Consider the following 15,351-nt stretch of genomic DNA (forward strand, 5'->3'; position numbering starts at 1 on the left):
CTAATTTTGACTTCTTAATCCTGTCTTCTTCCTGTAGCTAAAAGCGGACTCTGCTCATTTTACGATGCTAATCACCACCAAAGGCTTAAATCTTACAGAGGCGCTTGGTCATATTGTTATTGACCACATCAGGCTCTTTGTTGAATACTCATCTCCAGTAGTTATGGAGACAGACGGCTAAAGTTATAGTTATCAGTTTTTAAAGCTACTGGAGATTTCTTTGAGGGACGGTGTCTCGCTGGCTGCGACGCAGTGGAAGACTCTCCGTTTGTGCCGGCTAGGGCTGAGGAGAGCGCTCCCTCCCGGCCGCCTCAGCCCACGGCCGGTTTCAGTCACGCCGGTACCGGGATTTTCCCCTCAGGTTTCTCCAGACGCTCTCTGCTCTCAGCGCCTCACGCTGCCGCTGCCTGCCAGCGCCTTTTCCGCTTCCATTAAAAACTCCTCCCAGCGGTTCCACGGGCAATAAGGCGCAGGATAATGTAAGCGGTAGTGGAAACGGCGCCAGCAGCCGCCGGTCCGAAGCCCGCGGTCCGCCCCTTGCTCGCGCCCGTCATGGCGGACGCCTCAGCGCGGAGGCGCGGGGCAGGCCGGGACTTGGAGTCCGGGGGAGCCCCGGGGCATGCTGGGACTTGGAGTCTGTCGGCGGCGACGGCCGCCCATTGGCTGCCGAGCGGCGCGGCCCCGCCCCGCGTTGCCGGGGCAGTGGGCGGGTTCTGTTTCTGTCACACGGCGGTCGTCGGCGGCGGTAGCGGCAGCGTGGCGACCGGCCGGCGAGCGGAGATGCCTGAAGCTACCCGGTTTAGCGCCAGCAGCGGGGGCGAGTCGGATCCCGAGTGCCCGATGGAGACCGAGTCAGCTCTGGAAAGCAGCCGGCGGCGGCGCAAGGTATCGGGGAGGGGGGGGGCTCCGGGGCCTTCCGCGGCCGGCTGCGGCCTGGCCGCCACCCCGCCGCCTCGCCTGCGCGCCGGGGCTCGTGTCCGGCGGGTCTCGCCTCGGGATCGCCAGCCCACCCCCACCCCTTTCCTCGCCCCGGTGGCGCCGCTCTACGCGGCGCGGCCGCCGGGCGTACCGGGCCGGCCACGTGCGCGGCGGCGGGGCCTCCCGGCATGTGGCGGCGGGCCGCGGCCCCCGCCTGGCCTCGGGACGGGCCTGCCGAAGCGGGCGTGTGGCCGGCCACGGCGGGGAGCGCTGGGGGAGGGGGTGGGTCGGGGGGAGAGTCCCGAAAGTGAAGGTCCGCGTGTCCCGTGGTAGGGAAAAACGTCTCTTGGCGGCACCGGCGCCGCGGATGGGGGGGGAATCTACGCGACCCGCCCCCCCCGTCGGTAACTGGAATATATACTTTTAGTTTTAACTTTCTCCTCTGTTTGGCGTCGCTTGGGTGGTGTGCGTGGGCTTTTCGCTTATCGCTGTGTTGCTCTGTGCCCCACCAGAAGGAGAAAAAAGAGAAGAAGGCGAAACGCCACGAGAAATCTCGGAAGAGGAAAGCTCAGACGGATGAAAGCGAGCAGTCGGAGGATGACGCCGATCCTCCGAAACTCAAGAAATCCAAGAGTGGAGTTAAACAAAACGGTCATACGAGAGAAGAGAGCCCGGAGAATGCGAAATTGTCTTCCTTAAACAATAAATCGGCCCACAAAAAACGGTCCAGTAATTCTAGTGAAACATCAAGTGGTGATGGTGACAGCGACCAGGAGCAGGTAAAACTAATTTATAGTGATGTGTTTAGCTTTCAACTCCAGTGTTGCAAGAGGATTAATTTAGAACAGGTTATCTTTTTTTTTTTTTTTCCTATTAATCAGAGGAAAGACTGTTGTAAATTTTCAGGATTTACAGCTGCTTGAGCTGTCCCTTCTGTCGATTATTTGCAAAAAAAAAAAAAATTATGAAAGTCCTGAAGTTCCATTGTTTCTTCACTTCAACAGTCTGGTACTGTGGTAGCTTTTGGCAGATGGACAAGCTGCAGTGAGATGGTGCTTTAATATGATTCAGCATCATTAGATATGGTTGTAATTGCCACAGATATAGTTTAACTTACTTTTTTTTTTGTATTATGAGTACTTCTGTAGGGAAATAAAAATTATTTGGCTTTAGCTAGTGGTATAAGAAAAGTTATGTATTAATACATTTTTGTGTATCATCTTATTAAATAGTAGTTGTTAATGTGATAAGGTGGTCCTTAATGTAATAAAGTATCATGTTGTAACAGTTTTGTAAGTTTTTAAGTGTTTCTGTAAGAATGTTTTTATTTTGTCTTGACTATTTCTGTTTGATTTGATTTAGGTTCCTTTAAAATTGTTTGACATGAACAACATGTTGGGTTTTTTTTAAGGGAAATGTGTTGTACCTAGGATTTGTTCTGAAAAGTCTTGATACCTGTATGTTCTGCTGTTGCTTAGTTTCGTTTCTAGTTCCAGTTGATGCTTCACAAAGCATCCAGGGTTTCCATGGTTTCCAGGGTTAACATTCTTTCCTCAGGCTTAGCATTTTAATCACTGTGCTGTTAAAACGTATATGGAAGTGATGCATTTCTAAGTAGGTGTGTTTGGTGCTCTACCTCATAATATTATTCTTTTGGGGATTGATTTTGTAAATCACTCTGCTATATTAATGGGAAATAGGAAATAGGCTAGATATCAAGCCTGATTCTTGCATGTTACAACATAATCTGTTAGGCCGTGGTAACTAGTTAAAATTGAATGTTAAAATTGAATTAAGACTTTTCAGAGTTTTGATTTGGGTGTTCTGCTGTTCTGCATTTACAGGGTTATGCCATTAGATATGAAAGTCCTCATTTAAATTACAGATCATTTTTGTCTAACTTTGAAATATGATAGCAAGTGAAACAAAGAAGACCCTTGAGCTGCAGCTGAGATACTGTCACTGAAAATTTGACCCTTGAGTATGCCACTAGTGCCTATGCCATTGCCTCGAATTTTCTGATGATACTCATGTGAGATGTTATCTGATTTATTGTTTACCTAACAGGAGATGACTGAAGAACAGAAAGAGGGTGCTTTCTCCAATTTTCCTATTTCCAAAGGGACTGTTCAGCTTCTTCAAGGTAAATTCCTTGGCATGATCTGACCACAGAAAGTAAATGATGTCTGTCATGTGTTTTTATGCTCAACGTATTTGATCAATGAGCTTTGAGATGTGCTCTACTTGTGCATATGCAAGCACTGATGCTATACAGGTGTATTGATTGCCTACTCTAAATACGTCTTTGAACATAGACTTTTCTGTTTGCAATATTGCGCAGTTCAGGCTTTACAGTAGAATTTTAAATGACATAAGCTCAAAAAAATAAATTAATCCTGCGTGAGGATTTTTCAATTAACAGTTTTTTCAGTGTGAGTAAAGGAAAACTAGTTCTGTTTAGTATATTTGACATTAGTTTGTGCATGACTGTGAAAGTAAGAGTAGAAGTGGTTTTGACATGTTTTATTTGAAAGAAAGAGATTTTCATAGATAGGTGGGGAGTATTACATAAATAAAGCCACAGTACTTAAAGGTTTTCATTAACTTCATCTGTCCCACTCTGGTGGTATGAAGTGGGAGAATAAAATGGACAGCCCAGGGCACTCTTTACAGATGACCTTTGGGATTAAATAAATCAGTGGAGGTGATGACATAGTCCTGACTGACTTTAGAGTTGATGGAAGTTCTGCTTGGGATAACTTTCTCTGAAGAGCATGCAAGAACACTTGTAAAATGATGTACTAAGGAAGTCTGTTGAAATTGCTACAGCTCGAGGAGTGACATACCTGTTTCCCGTGCAAGTGAAGACCTTCGACCCAGTATATTCTGGCAAAGATGTAATTGCTCAAGCACGAACTGGAACAGGGAAAACGTTCTCTTTTGCTATTCCCTTAATTGAAAAGCTTCAGGGAGACTCACAGGAAAGAAGAAGAGGCCGTTCACCAAAGGTAACTATGTTTGGTTAGAATGCTGATTTTGCTTGGTCTTATGTCTGAGTGATTCAGGGTTTTAACCTGCTGGAAAAGTTCTTAAAGTTTTTGCAGGGACGAGCTAACCCACATTAAAGATTCTTTGAAAGCTGTGTTTGTTGGGCTTTGCCTGCATCCTGTGCTGCCTTATACCCTCTGATCAAGAGTAAAGAGCAAAATAGCTCTATCCACCTGTCAATTCTTTTTTCTGCTTATAGGGAGACCAAAACTACAGGTGTTCAACAGGTTCCTATTTAATTTTATTCAGTCACCTTACCTGTTCAGGTCTTGTGATTACTGAATGCTTGTTTTTCTTCCCAATTAGCAACACAGCAGTGGCTTTTTCCAATTGATAAAAGCTGTCTACTTAAACGTGTTTGTTTAAGCATGTAAATAGTGGGAGGTTTTAAAAATAGACTTAGTTTTCACGAGGACCACCGCCACGTATTGAAGCTTCTGCTCCACAGAGTTGGATTTGTTATTCAGGATGAGTTGTCTGCATTCTGCTAGGGAAAACCATGTATGTTTTTTCACCAAATTCTTACGATGCCCTCCAAAACTAGATAGGCCACAGCTTATCATATCCCCATTAATAGCAGATTTTTTTTTTTTGTCAGTTTATGTCATCTTGTCACCCATCTCATAGATTACCTGAAACTCATTCCAAAACTAGTACTAGCTGTTTTATTTCCATCTGCCCATCATGTTGGCTGTCTGACTAAGAATGCTGACTCTAGATTCGGCAGTCTTGTGGAAATGGGGAAAGTTTTGATTGGGGGAGTCACAAGTCTTAAAATAAAAAAGATTTCAGGCCTCACTTTACCATAGTACGCTACTACTTTCTTTTTTGTAATGTGTTTCAACGTTGAAAGAAGTAGCAGGATGAGGATTTTAAGGTTCCTTTTGTCAAGCCACTGATGCCAGGTTTGAAAGCAGTACTGCAATCACACGTTAAACGAAATTTAATTAAAACTCCTAGCTAGTAGCTTGTCCATCACCTGCGGTGAAGCCTCTATATTGGAACAGAGGATTGTTCCTGCGTTGCTTCTGCGAGGATGTCAGCACAGGCTGCAGAAGAACCATGCTGAACACCAGCTTTGCAGACTGAACATATGTTTCCCCGAGTCACAAGGAAGCCGAGAGACATTTGATAGCTCTTTCTTACACCTTCTCGCAGGACTGTGAAGCATTACTGAGCATGTGTAAAAACCTTTTATTACCCAAATCCTTCAGTCTTGTACTCAAAACAGCATATACACATGTAGAAGAAAATTTATAGCTGATCTGTTCAAGAGCTAAAGTTTAATAAGATTTAAGTACCTCCTGTCCATCTCATTTGAAAAGTTAGCCTGTCCTAAATGAGTATATGCTGAAGGAGATTAATGACGTTACAAGAGACTTAAGCAGTGTGTTTCTCTAATCTTTGCTTAGATAACTATTTAAAGCAGATTTTTTTTTTTTTTTTTGTGATTATGTAAATGGCCAGACCTAAACTAATGATTAGAAGTCTGGTGATTTCTTGGCAGAAGCCATGCTGAGAGAACATGTGTTTCTTCTGTCTAGGTACTAGTTCTTTGTCCAACAAGAGAGCTGGCAAACCAGGTTGCCAAAGATTTCAAGGACATCACAAGAAAGCTAACAGTAGCTTGTTTTTATGGAGGAACTCCATATAATGGACAAAGTAAGTGACTAATTAAAATGTTGATTGACATATTTGAGAAATTTGGTCCTTCCAAACACACACTTCTAACTCAAGAAGTCGAAAGTATTCATAGGGCATTCAGTAGCTCAGAATGTATCTTCTTATGGTGAGAGATAACTATAGCTCTTGATTATATTTTTGGTGTTCCTTGTCTACTTGTGTACTTTAAAGTGAAAGATTATACTGTCTGTATACAGAGTATTTGGGTTTAGGTTATTGTAAACATTTTTATTTTCTTTAAAAAAATGTGTAGTCTTAGAGCTGTGAGCTGTGAGTGGGTGTGGGCTTTTTTGTATGATAAGGGATATCTAGACGATTTGTAAAGTGGAGAAGAATTCCTATATTGTGACAGCATAATTTACTGTCTTGATGGTTATAAACAAAGCAAATGAGACCAGGAATGAGAGTAAGCTCTTTCATTGTAATATATCTTGAGTCATTAGGGATAATTTTTTTTTTGTTCCCATAGAACTTCAGGAAGGAGGCGATTTCAGTAATTTGGATAGTCAAATAAAGAAAAAAAAATGTTAAGTTTCCAATTAAGGTAGACAATTTGGGAAGAGCTAATTATTTCCAAAGGGTATTAAAAACAGCTCTTTGTTTGCCACTTTATAATCATGGGGAGAGGGAAGGGAGATAGGAAGTCTTGTTTCCTTTAGGAAGAGCAGTAGAACTTCTACCTTACCACTTTTGGGTTTTTTTTTTTTTTCCCCCCAAGTTTTCTCCTTCTATTCATCATTTGTTCTCACTTACATTTGTAAGGAGAGTACTTGCAAATGGTTCAAGAAGCTGTTCCATTATTACTTAGCTATCATGTGTTTCTGATGTAGAGACTGCTCACTAGTTTCCCTTGTTCACTGCTAACTCCTCTTCTGCTCTTTTCTGTTTATCAGTTGATCTCATGAGAAGTGGCATTGACATTTTGGTTGGGACACCTGGTCGAATCAAAGACCATCTTCAGAGTGGCAAGCTGGACCTTACCAAAGTGAAACACGTTGTACTCGATGAAGTGGATCAGATGCTGGACATGGGATTTGCTGAGCAAGTGGAAGACATTTTACGAGTGGCATACAAGAAGGGTAATCTCAATATTTAAACAAATAGCAGAAAATATTAAAAATAATTTAGTCTGCTAAAGTTCAGGTATATTTTTCTGAAACTTGCAAGGTGGCTTTGTTTAAAAATGACTGAATACTCTATATTGTAGGAAATGTACTGTGAAGCACAGTACGTGAGGAAGTGTTGTGAAAGTGGGAACCGTTCATAGGACCTTTGCAAAGCTTAAAATCCAGTACCTAGGGATCTGTGAATAGCTTCCTTTGGCACCTATCTATAAGTTGTACTTGGACTTTGTCCAGTTAAAAGGAATTATCCTTTTCACCACTTGAAAATAAGAATGGATTTTTGATGATAGTTACTTTTTTCCTGATTTTGAAAATATTTAGACTTTCTAGAGTATTTTTTTTCCAGATGTTGGTAATGCAGAATTGCCTTCTTTATTTTATATACTGTTATTTTACCTCACATTTTTTAATAACTTCTATAATCAACTTGTATATGTCTATAAGATGAAACATACGAAGTTTGTGAAACATTGTTCTGTATTTTAAGATTCTGAAGACAATCCCCAGACACTACTGTTTTCTGCAACTTGCCCACATTGGGTGTATGATGTGGCTAAGAAATACATGAAGTCTAAATATGAACAGGTTGACCTTATTGGGAAAAGAACTCAAAAGGCTGCTACAACAGTAGAAGTAAGTAATTTATCTAGTATGGAATGTTTTCAGGCCTCTTCCCTTTTTCTTTGTGCAACAAATAGTCATCCCATCCTAAGGTGCGTTATTGGGGTGATGTTGAAAGTTGTTTTGAGAATTAGATTTTAAGCATAAGGTATGTTACAGCTACTCAGACTGTTTCTAGGTCTAGGATCTGTCTCCTCTCAGCATCCAGTAACCTTATAGACATCTCAGGTAGACTGAGGATTCAGTTATTAGTTAGTTTTGAGAGAAAAGCGGTATCTGAATTTATCCGAGTTGGAAGCAAAAATCACACGTTAACATCAACCTAGCTCTTTTAAATCATCGCAGACATCCCAGTCAAATTCTGTTATTCTGCGTACAGGAGGTTTTTTCAAGCTTCCAGTGGTATCTCACCTGATTAGGCCTTGCTGCTTGCTATGCAGTAAATACCATATCAAGGAATACAATATGTATATGCTAGAAGCCTGAATTAGTTATCTGTACTTGATAAAATACTGTTTCTGCTTAAGTACCGCTTAGCGGTTACTTTGACAGATCAGTTGGACACATGATAATTGTATCAGTGGGATTGAAAGAATGTTAATCTTCTGCTTGAAAAAGGCTTTTAATGCATTGTATTTCTTTGTTTCACTTTATCCGTCATAAAGCCTTAGTTGTTAGAACTGTAATAAAATCTTGGACCCCTGACGGTCCTCCAGAGAAATGGTATACCATCTCCTGTTTTGTTTCCTTTTTTTTTCCTTGCCTTAAAAAAGTGATTTGTAGACTGTCATGTTTTTTTCCTCTTACTGTAATTATTTTGCTGAATGTTGGACTAATCGTGGTGGACATAAGAGCCTGTATAACTCCTTAGTGTTTCTGGATTTTACAGTTTCAAATGTGTTAAAAAAGAATATTGTGATTTTATGTAAGCTAAACATATTTCTTTTCAATTATTTTCCATAGCATTTGGCGATAGAGTGTCACTGGTCTCAGAGAGCTGCGGTTATTGGAGATGTCATTCAGGTGTACAGTGGCAGCCATGGGAGGACGATTGTCTTTTGCGAGACCAAAAAGGAGGCAAATGAACTGGCTCTGAATGCTTCAATCAAACAGGTATTTTATCATTTGTATTAAGTAACAAAACCTGTCAGAGACGTATCAACCTTATGTTGATATCAGACCTATGCTGAGTAAGTTTTAGAGAGACACTTTCAAAGTGAGTATGGGAGGCTTTTGCATGTGGTCAGAAAGTTTCAAAACTGCCAAAACCAACTTTTTAAAAAAACCAAACTGGTTGAAAGTTTACAGCATTATAGTCTTCAGTACTAGGCTGCACTAACAGGTACTGGGCTATAAAGGTTTTTGTTTTTTTTTTCTTAAAAGTGTTCTCATTGACATTAAATGAAGCAGTTGTGGATTAGTTTTTTTTCTGTAGAGAGGACTGTCTTGAATTAAAAAATAGTGGTAGACTTAGACAACTACTAGGATAACAGGTCATGGTACTGGAATACACTGAGTTACTGAGCTGTGATGCTGACATTAATTATTGTTGTTGGGAGTGCCGATTAGGCTTTAGAGCTGTAATATATTTGTATTTTCCTTAAGGTGTTTCTTAGCTGTTACGAAGAGTTTAAAGATGTACACACAGAATTCAGTCTGCTGTCTCTTGTGAATAAGCTTTTCTGTATTCCTGAGATTTGTGGTACGGCACACTCTAGCACTGGTGGAAAATAACTGGTTGATGCAGTGGTGTGATGGCACTGCATGCTCGTTTTTGGTGGTGGTATCACAGCAACTACTTTTTCTATATGTGTTTTCACTGAGGAGATGGGTTAAGTTATATCTAGAAAGCAGTATAGCATTACGTTTCTAAGGAAAGGAGAAGCTTTTTCATCTGCCACAACTGTTCAGGAGTGTTTCTCCCACACTCCTAGACGACCTCACTAGCAGCTAAACCTGAGCATGAGCCTTATCCTGAGTTACTGGTGGTATTAGTGATATCAAACCTTGCATAGGCAATGCAGAACTCTGATCTTGACAGGTAAGATAAGGAGATTACTTGGATGGTTCTGTTTTAGCATATTAATACTTGCTAAAAGAATATATGCCTATGCTATTTACCAGCTGACATTAATCCAAAACTGTCTTGAAAAAATTTTTTGAATTCTGTGCTGACCCTGGCATTGTGTTGGTATCTTTTTCAAATAATTCTCTGTTTACACGTGGAAAACATGGTAGCCATCTATGGGCAAGCTGCGAAATATCAAGTAGAGGAAAAACCAATTTTTGTATGTTTAGTCTTCATACTTGTTATTGCTGTGATACAGAAGGACTTTCAGAATGTTTACATTAAAATTTATCTCTGAAACTGTAGTTAACTTTTTTTAGGACCACTTATATTTTAATCCTTTAATTGAGAGTGGGGGAAATTAGTATATTAAGGGGGATTAAGAAGCAATACTATTTTGGAAAAAATGTCTAAATGAATACTAAGAAGGCCTGAGAAAATTGTCGATGACTATTCTGAAACAAGCTAAGCCTTGCATAGGTGATGTGGATGGCAAGTTAGAGTATAGTTCTCGTAGGTCACAGTAATTAGAGGTGGAGATAAGACACACGTCATGATTCTGTTTTCCTACCTTTGTTAAAGGTCTTTGAGGTATATGAATAAGAAGTACTGAATAAATATTGTAAGACACCTAAAATATAAACTCTGGTAGTTCAGTTCTTCTGTATCTTGCCAATATGGTATCTATCAAATACCAAGATATTGTATGCAAAACTGTCCATAAAATGGAGCACTGTCTTGGATTTTGGTACAGTCTTATAATAATAATAATAATAATAATACTGTTTTTCAGGATTGCCAGTCATTGCATGGTGACATTCCTCAGAAGCAAAGAGAGATCACACTAAAAGGTTTTAGAAATGGTACATTTAAAGTTCTGGTTGCAACCAATGTAGCTGCCCGTGGTTTAGATATCCCTGAAGTTGACCTGGTTGTACAAAGTTCACCACCAAAGGTAGGAGATGGTCTTGTAATAATTTATAGGTTTGTTTTCAAGTAGTAAATGCTATCAGGTGATTGTGTTCACCACACTGAGCATATTGGTGTTGCATTTAAGGGTAAGGAATGTCCTGATATACAGAAGTAGTTTCTAAGAAGATTTTTTTCAGAGCGCAACAGTTCCAAGTGTGTTTAAGGATGGTCTCCTTAAAATGCCTTCCTTTAAGGCTGTTTAAAGCCTCTCCTTTCAAGGCCATGTATGGTGATTTCAAGTCTGAAAGCAGTGGGAAGTGAAGAAAGGCTATTTGTCTCGCAAGAACGATGCACTAAGTAGGGGCATATATGAAGAGGGCACCCCAACAGTGAGAACATTGGCTGAAATTAAGAGGGTTTAAAAGAAACAAGCTATTTTTCCAGTGAATCTGCTATTAATATCTCAGTAACCATGCTTAAGTTGATACGCAGGAGGGTGAGTGGGATTGTTATAGAGGTATACATGCTCAAAATGTTTTCTCATATTCTATGTGGTGATGCCAAAACAAGACTTAGTTGACTCATGGTCGTGATTCTGGCTTTCAAATCGTGATTTTTAGAGGATTATGAAAAAGCTTATTTGTTTGACTTTAGTGAAACAATGCTTTTTAATTTGATTCTCTGGTGCAATTATTGTGTGTTGTTCAGGCTTAACTGTAATAGCTTCTACTAAGTTATGTGAATGTAATGAATTGATTAAATTACAATAAATTGGATAAGTCATAAGGCTATTTATTTTGAAGGATGTGGAGTCCTATATCCATCGTTCTGGACGCACAGGTCGAGCAGGACGGACTGGGATCTGTATCTGTTTTTATCAGCGAAAGGAAGAACATCAGTTAAGATATGTGGAACAAAAAGCGGTAAAGTATAGTTTTCTTTTACTCCAATGTAATGTGTGAGAGTAGCGTGTAAAATCTTCATGTTTTGTTCAGTAGTTCAATTACAGAATATATCTTATAAAGCATCCAGTTGAGGTTCAGTTACCTTGCAAATTTTGGGTACGCTCTCAGTGACCGTGAAGCAGGGAGTGCGCCACAGATTCTCATGTCCATACTTTGGGCAGTAACACAGTGCCTGTGGAAATGAGAAAAAGCTAGCAGGATTTCAGTTTAGTGTTCGCCTTGGCTTATCATCTGATCAGTGATTTGCATATGCATAGCTTAACCAAGAACTGTTATCTCCATTTTTGCACTTTGTGCACTGTTCCATATGGTAGTTTTCTCACCAATTAAGTATTCAGTTGGGATGAGATGGTTTAGTCTTGGCACATAAAACTCAGACTTGCATTTAGAAAGGCTGTGCGTCTTGTACTTAAGTCCAAGTAAATCAGATGAAAATTAATAATTTAGAATTTGTAGGATGTTTTTTCCCCTAGAATCTGCCAAATGGTCTCTACTTATTTCAGCTTAAGGTCACTGGATCATTTAAACTGGCCTGGTACATAAAAGGCTTTTAAGTGTTACCCATTTCCCTGTAAACTTAATTTTGTAATTTTCCTTAGCAAAAGTTGGGAGTCAAAAGGTGAAAAGAAGAAGAAAAATGATAGATTTAAATGCTTGTTCATTGGAGTCCAATACTGTTTCTTTAGAACTGAATTATTTCTGGTCTGCAACTTTCATCTGTATTTTGCTTTTTAAATTTCAGGGCATTACATTCAAGCGTGTTGGTGTTCCTACCGCAACAGATATAATAAAGGCTTCCAGCAAAGATGCCATCAGGTGCGTTTGGTGACTCAAGCCCTGTTGTATCTTCCTATTTCAAAAGGGCTGTTTGGATTGCTTGTTGCTGTCTCTGAACTGATCACAGCGATCTCGGACTGCTGTTTTTCTTCTATTCCATTTTTTTTCTTCTATTCCAAATATTCCAAGTTTTTTTTTTTTTTTTTCTGTAATTACTTAGGTGTCTGGATTCTGTTCCTCATACTGCTATTGAGTATTTCAAAGAGTCCGCTCGGTGGCTAATACAAGAAAAGGGACCAGTTAATGCTCTGGCTGCGGCTCTAGCCCATATTTCAGGTGCTACTTCCATTGAGCAGCGCTCCCTGCTGAACTCGGATGCGGTATGTATGGCTTAACATTTGTCTTGAATCTGAAAAAAAACAACACACCTGTGTTGTTTAAATAGAATTACTTGTCTCCTGATTTTGTTTATGGGAACTGTACGTAAGCCAATAGGAACTACTAATTTAGTTAAAAGCAAGAATATAGTGGCTATAAATATATCTGTTCTCCTGTAATAGCATCCAGTTTATAAGCTGTAAATTAGCAGGTTTGTAGTGTGTGTGATAGATATGCTGAAGCTTATTCCTCTGACTGAATGGAGCGCGCCCAATTTCTTACTCTTTAGGGATTTGTTACAATGATACTACGCTGCTCTGAAGAAATAAACAATATGAGCTATGCTTGGCGAAGACTGCGAGAACTGTTGGGGGATGACGTTGATAGGAAGGTGAACAGAATGTGTTTCCTCAAGGGAAAAATGGTAAGCTTTTCGTGGTATCTTTGCTACGGAGCTCTTCTGGTTGTGGCCTGTTCTCAGCAATTGTCAGGGGAGATATTTGGTCTTTTTTTGCCCTGTTCCAGGCTCTGTTGCTAAGGTCATGATTGGTAGAAGGATGGGCCTCAATCTGTTTTATTAGGGCTTAGGCATCTCGGGGGCTTAGGGCTCTGCTCCACTGATACAGTGCAGTATATAGCATGGCTATAGGGACAGCAGAACGGGTAAAAGGCACAGACTGTGTTTACTGTGCCTTAATGACAAAACAGAACGGGATTTCTTACGACAGTCAGGTCTGACAGTGGATGTCCCTCTGGTACCTAAAAGATCGCAAAGTTACTGTTTGGGTTGTGTACTTAACAGTGTTGCAGCAACTGTAGCAAAAGTCAACAAGAAACAATTATGTTAAACAGAGATGATTCCCCTCGCTACTCTTGTCTCAGCATTCGCATGCATTTTCACAAACACGAAAATATGGGATCAAACAATCTGTCTGGGGTTATTTGGGTGACGCATAGGACAAGGAATGCTTCTGTCCTGCTTTTGTGGGTTTTTAGGCATTATTGCTAATTTGATCCGTCTTTGTGTTGTTCTGGGTGCATTTCTTGTTCCTCAACATACCCAGATCAGTAAAACAGAACAGAGAGATGACATGATCTTGATGACTTAATTTGCGTGCTGTCAACACACGCCATTCTCTTATCCCTTCTTCTGCTGTTATTTTTATGGTGCTTTCACAAACACATCTACTTTCCCATGTAGGCTCTCTTTTTTTTTTTTTTTTTTTTTTTTTTTTTAGTTGCAGTCAATTAAAAGGCTAGACTTGTATCCATTAAAATTATTCTCTCTTTTTAGGGTGTGTGCTTTGATATTCCTGCAGCAGACCAAAAGGAAATAGAGGTACGTTCATTGATATTTCTGGTTACAGTAGACTGCAGATGAAGCTGGCTGGACTGGGTTAGGCAGAAAACATTACGCACTCATTTTGCACTAAGAGTGGTGGTGTGAACAATCCACCCTTCATTACTGCTGCTGGATTAGTCTTTGTGGGCAATGAGTTTCCTTATGCTATAAAATCCCCTTTTTTCTATTCCCCACCACCTGTTCTTTTCAGTCAGAATTCTCACCACAGAAAAGTGAATTCCAGGTTTTTGCTTAGCAGAATTAATATTCCCATGCCAAAATTCCCTAGACTTCGTATCTTTTCTTCAGGTATTTCACCCTTAGTGCACCTCTATACCCTCATGCCCTGGCATTCATTCACCCCTCAAACAATGTTTGGTTCTGGATTAGGGGGGGATTGAGGGAAGGGTGTGATTTGTGATCAGTAATAATTATAGTGGTATTCCATAATAAACGAAAGGTGGGGAAAGAGTTTACTGATGAGGGTGCTCTATAAAGCTCTAAGGTGGGTTTCAGTTCTGTTCTATAGTATGAGGTGTACACAGACAGCTGTAGCTCTTACGCTTAAAATTTTTAAACCAGTATTGACGACTTTAGTTAGAAACTTGAGTTTTGCCTTTTCAATTGAACAAATTCAGTAATTATGAAATATCCTGTGTACGCATTCCTAGAATTTAACTTGCTATGTCTGACTATTTCAACAGGCAAGATGGGAAGATTCAAAACAATGGCGTTTGTGCGTGGCAACTGAATTACCTGAGTTAGTAGAATCACAGCGCGGAGGAGGAGGCGGAGGAAATGGCCGAAGCTTCTCAAGCTCCAGGAATGGGCGGCGTGGTGGCTCTGGTAGAAACAGATTCAGAGGCAGAGGCCAGAAACGAAGTTTTGATAGAGCATTTGATCATTAACTTCAACAATCCAGAAGTGGAAAAAACGGGACTGCAGTATTTTATATTATGTTAAAATAGGCTGTTCCTGTGTCTTTGTACCACTTGGAAAAAGTCTGTCATTCAGATTTTTTTTTATTATTTTCTCAGTACTACTTTGGTCATAAACAAGATCCTGTTCACTTTAAAAAAAAAAAAAAAAAAAAAAAACCACAAGAAAAATAAAACTGACTGCTTCCTTTCTTTCTCGTATTGCCACTTCAACCGTAAGACCTTAAATCTTTATTCTGGAATATAGCTGTTGCATTCAAGACTGTAGCCTGGCTCACTGTATAATATAGAGATCTTAAATCCTGGTCAAACCTGTACATTTTCCAATTTAAAAAAAAACAAAACAACAACAAAAAAAAAAAGAAAAATAAAATATTATTTTACAAGTTCATCTCTGCTGGAAGGATGTAAAAGCGCGAGTACGCGTGTTGTGAGACGGGAGCCATTTAGGTGCGGTGCTGTAGCGGCAGCGGCGCTGTGCCGGTCGCTGCCTGCCGGCGGGAGGGGGACGGAGGCGGTGCCGCCGCACCGGGGAAGGCGGCGGAAGGGGCGGGGCGGGGCGGGGCGGGCCGGCCCG

The 15,351-nt window shown here is 40.5% G+C and overlaps 1 protein-coding gene across 1 annotated transcript; it reads left to right on the forward strand.

Annotated features, from left to right (window-relative positions):
- The first annotated feature begins 754 nt into the window (after positions 1 to 754).
- Positions 755 to 15,107, forward strand: LOC309674150 (nucleolar RNA helicase 2-like). The gene is made up of 15 exons (XM_082486108.1): positions 755 to 885; positions 1,431 to 1,697; positions 2,986 to 3,061; positions 3,748 to 3,926; positions 5,511 to 5,628; positions 6,543 to 6,728; positions 7,261 to 7,406; positions 8,358 to 8,507; positions 10,256 to 10,417; positions 11,178 to 11,297; positions 12,082 to 12,155; positions 12,337 to 12,496; positions 12,784 to 12,918; positions 13,789 to 13,833; positions 14,541 to 15,107. The coding sequence occupies exons 1-15, from the start codon at positions 781 to 783 to the stop codon at positions 14,742 to 14,744; spliced, it is 2,127 nt and encodes a 708-aa protein (XP_082342234.1). The 5' UTR covers positions 755 to 780; the 3' UTR covers positions 14,745 to 15,107.
- The last annotated feature ends 244 nt before the right edge of the window (positions 15,108 to 15,351 follow it).

This window comes from Vanellus vanellus (assembly GCF_965231255.1).
Source record: "Vanellus vanellus genome assembly, chromosome: 7".
NCBI classification, from domain to species: domain Eukaryota; kingdom Metazoa; phylum Chordata; class Aves; order Charadriiformes; family Charadriidae; genus Vanellus; species Vanellus vanellus.

What these genes read in the sequence shown, in the direction of transcription:
- LOC309674150 (XM_082486108.1), top strand. Translation starts at nt 781, where the DNA reads ATGCCTGAAGCTACCCGGTTTAGCGCCAGCAGCGGGGGCGAGTCGGAT. An exon ending in AACTCCATATAATGGACAAA is followed by an intron (nt 5,629 to 6,542) that starts GTAAGTGACTAA and finishes TCTGTTTATCAG; the next exon opens with TTGATCTCATGAGAAGTGGC. An exon ending in AGGCTGCTACAACAGTAGAA is followed by an intron (nt 7,407 to 8,357) that starts GTAAGTAATTTA and finishes TATTTTCCATAG; the next exon opens with CATTTGGCGATAGAGTGTCA.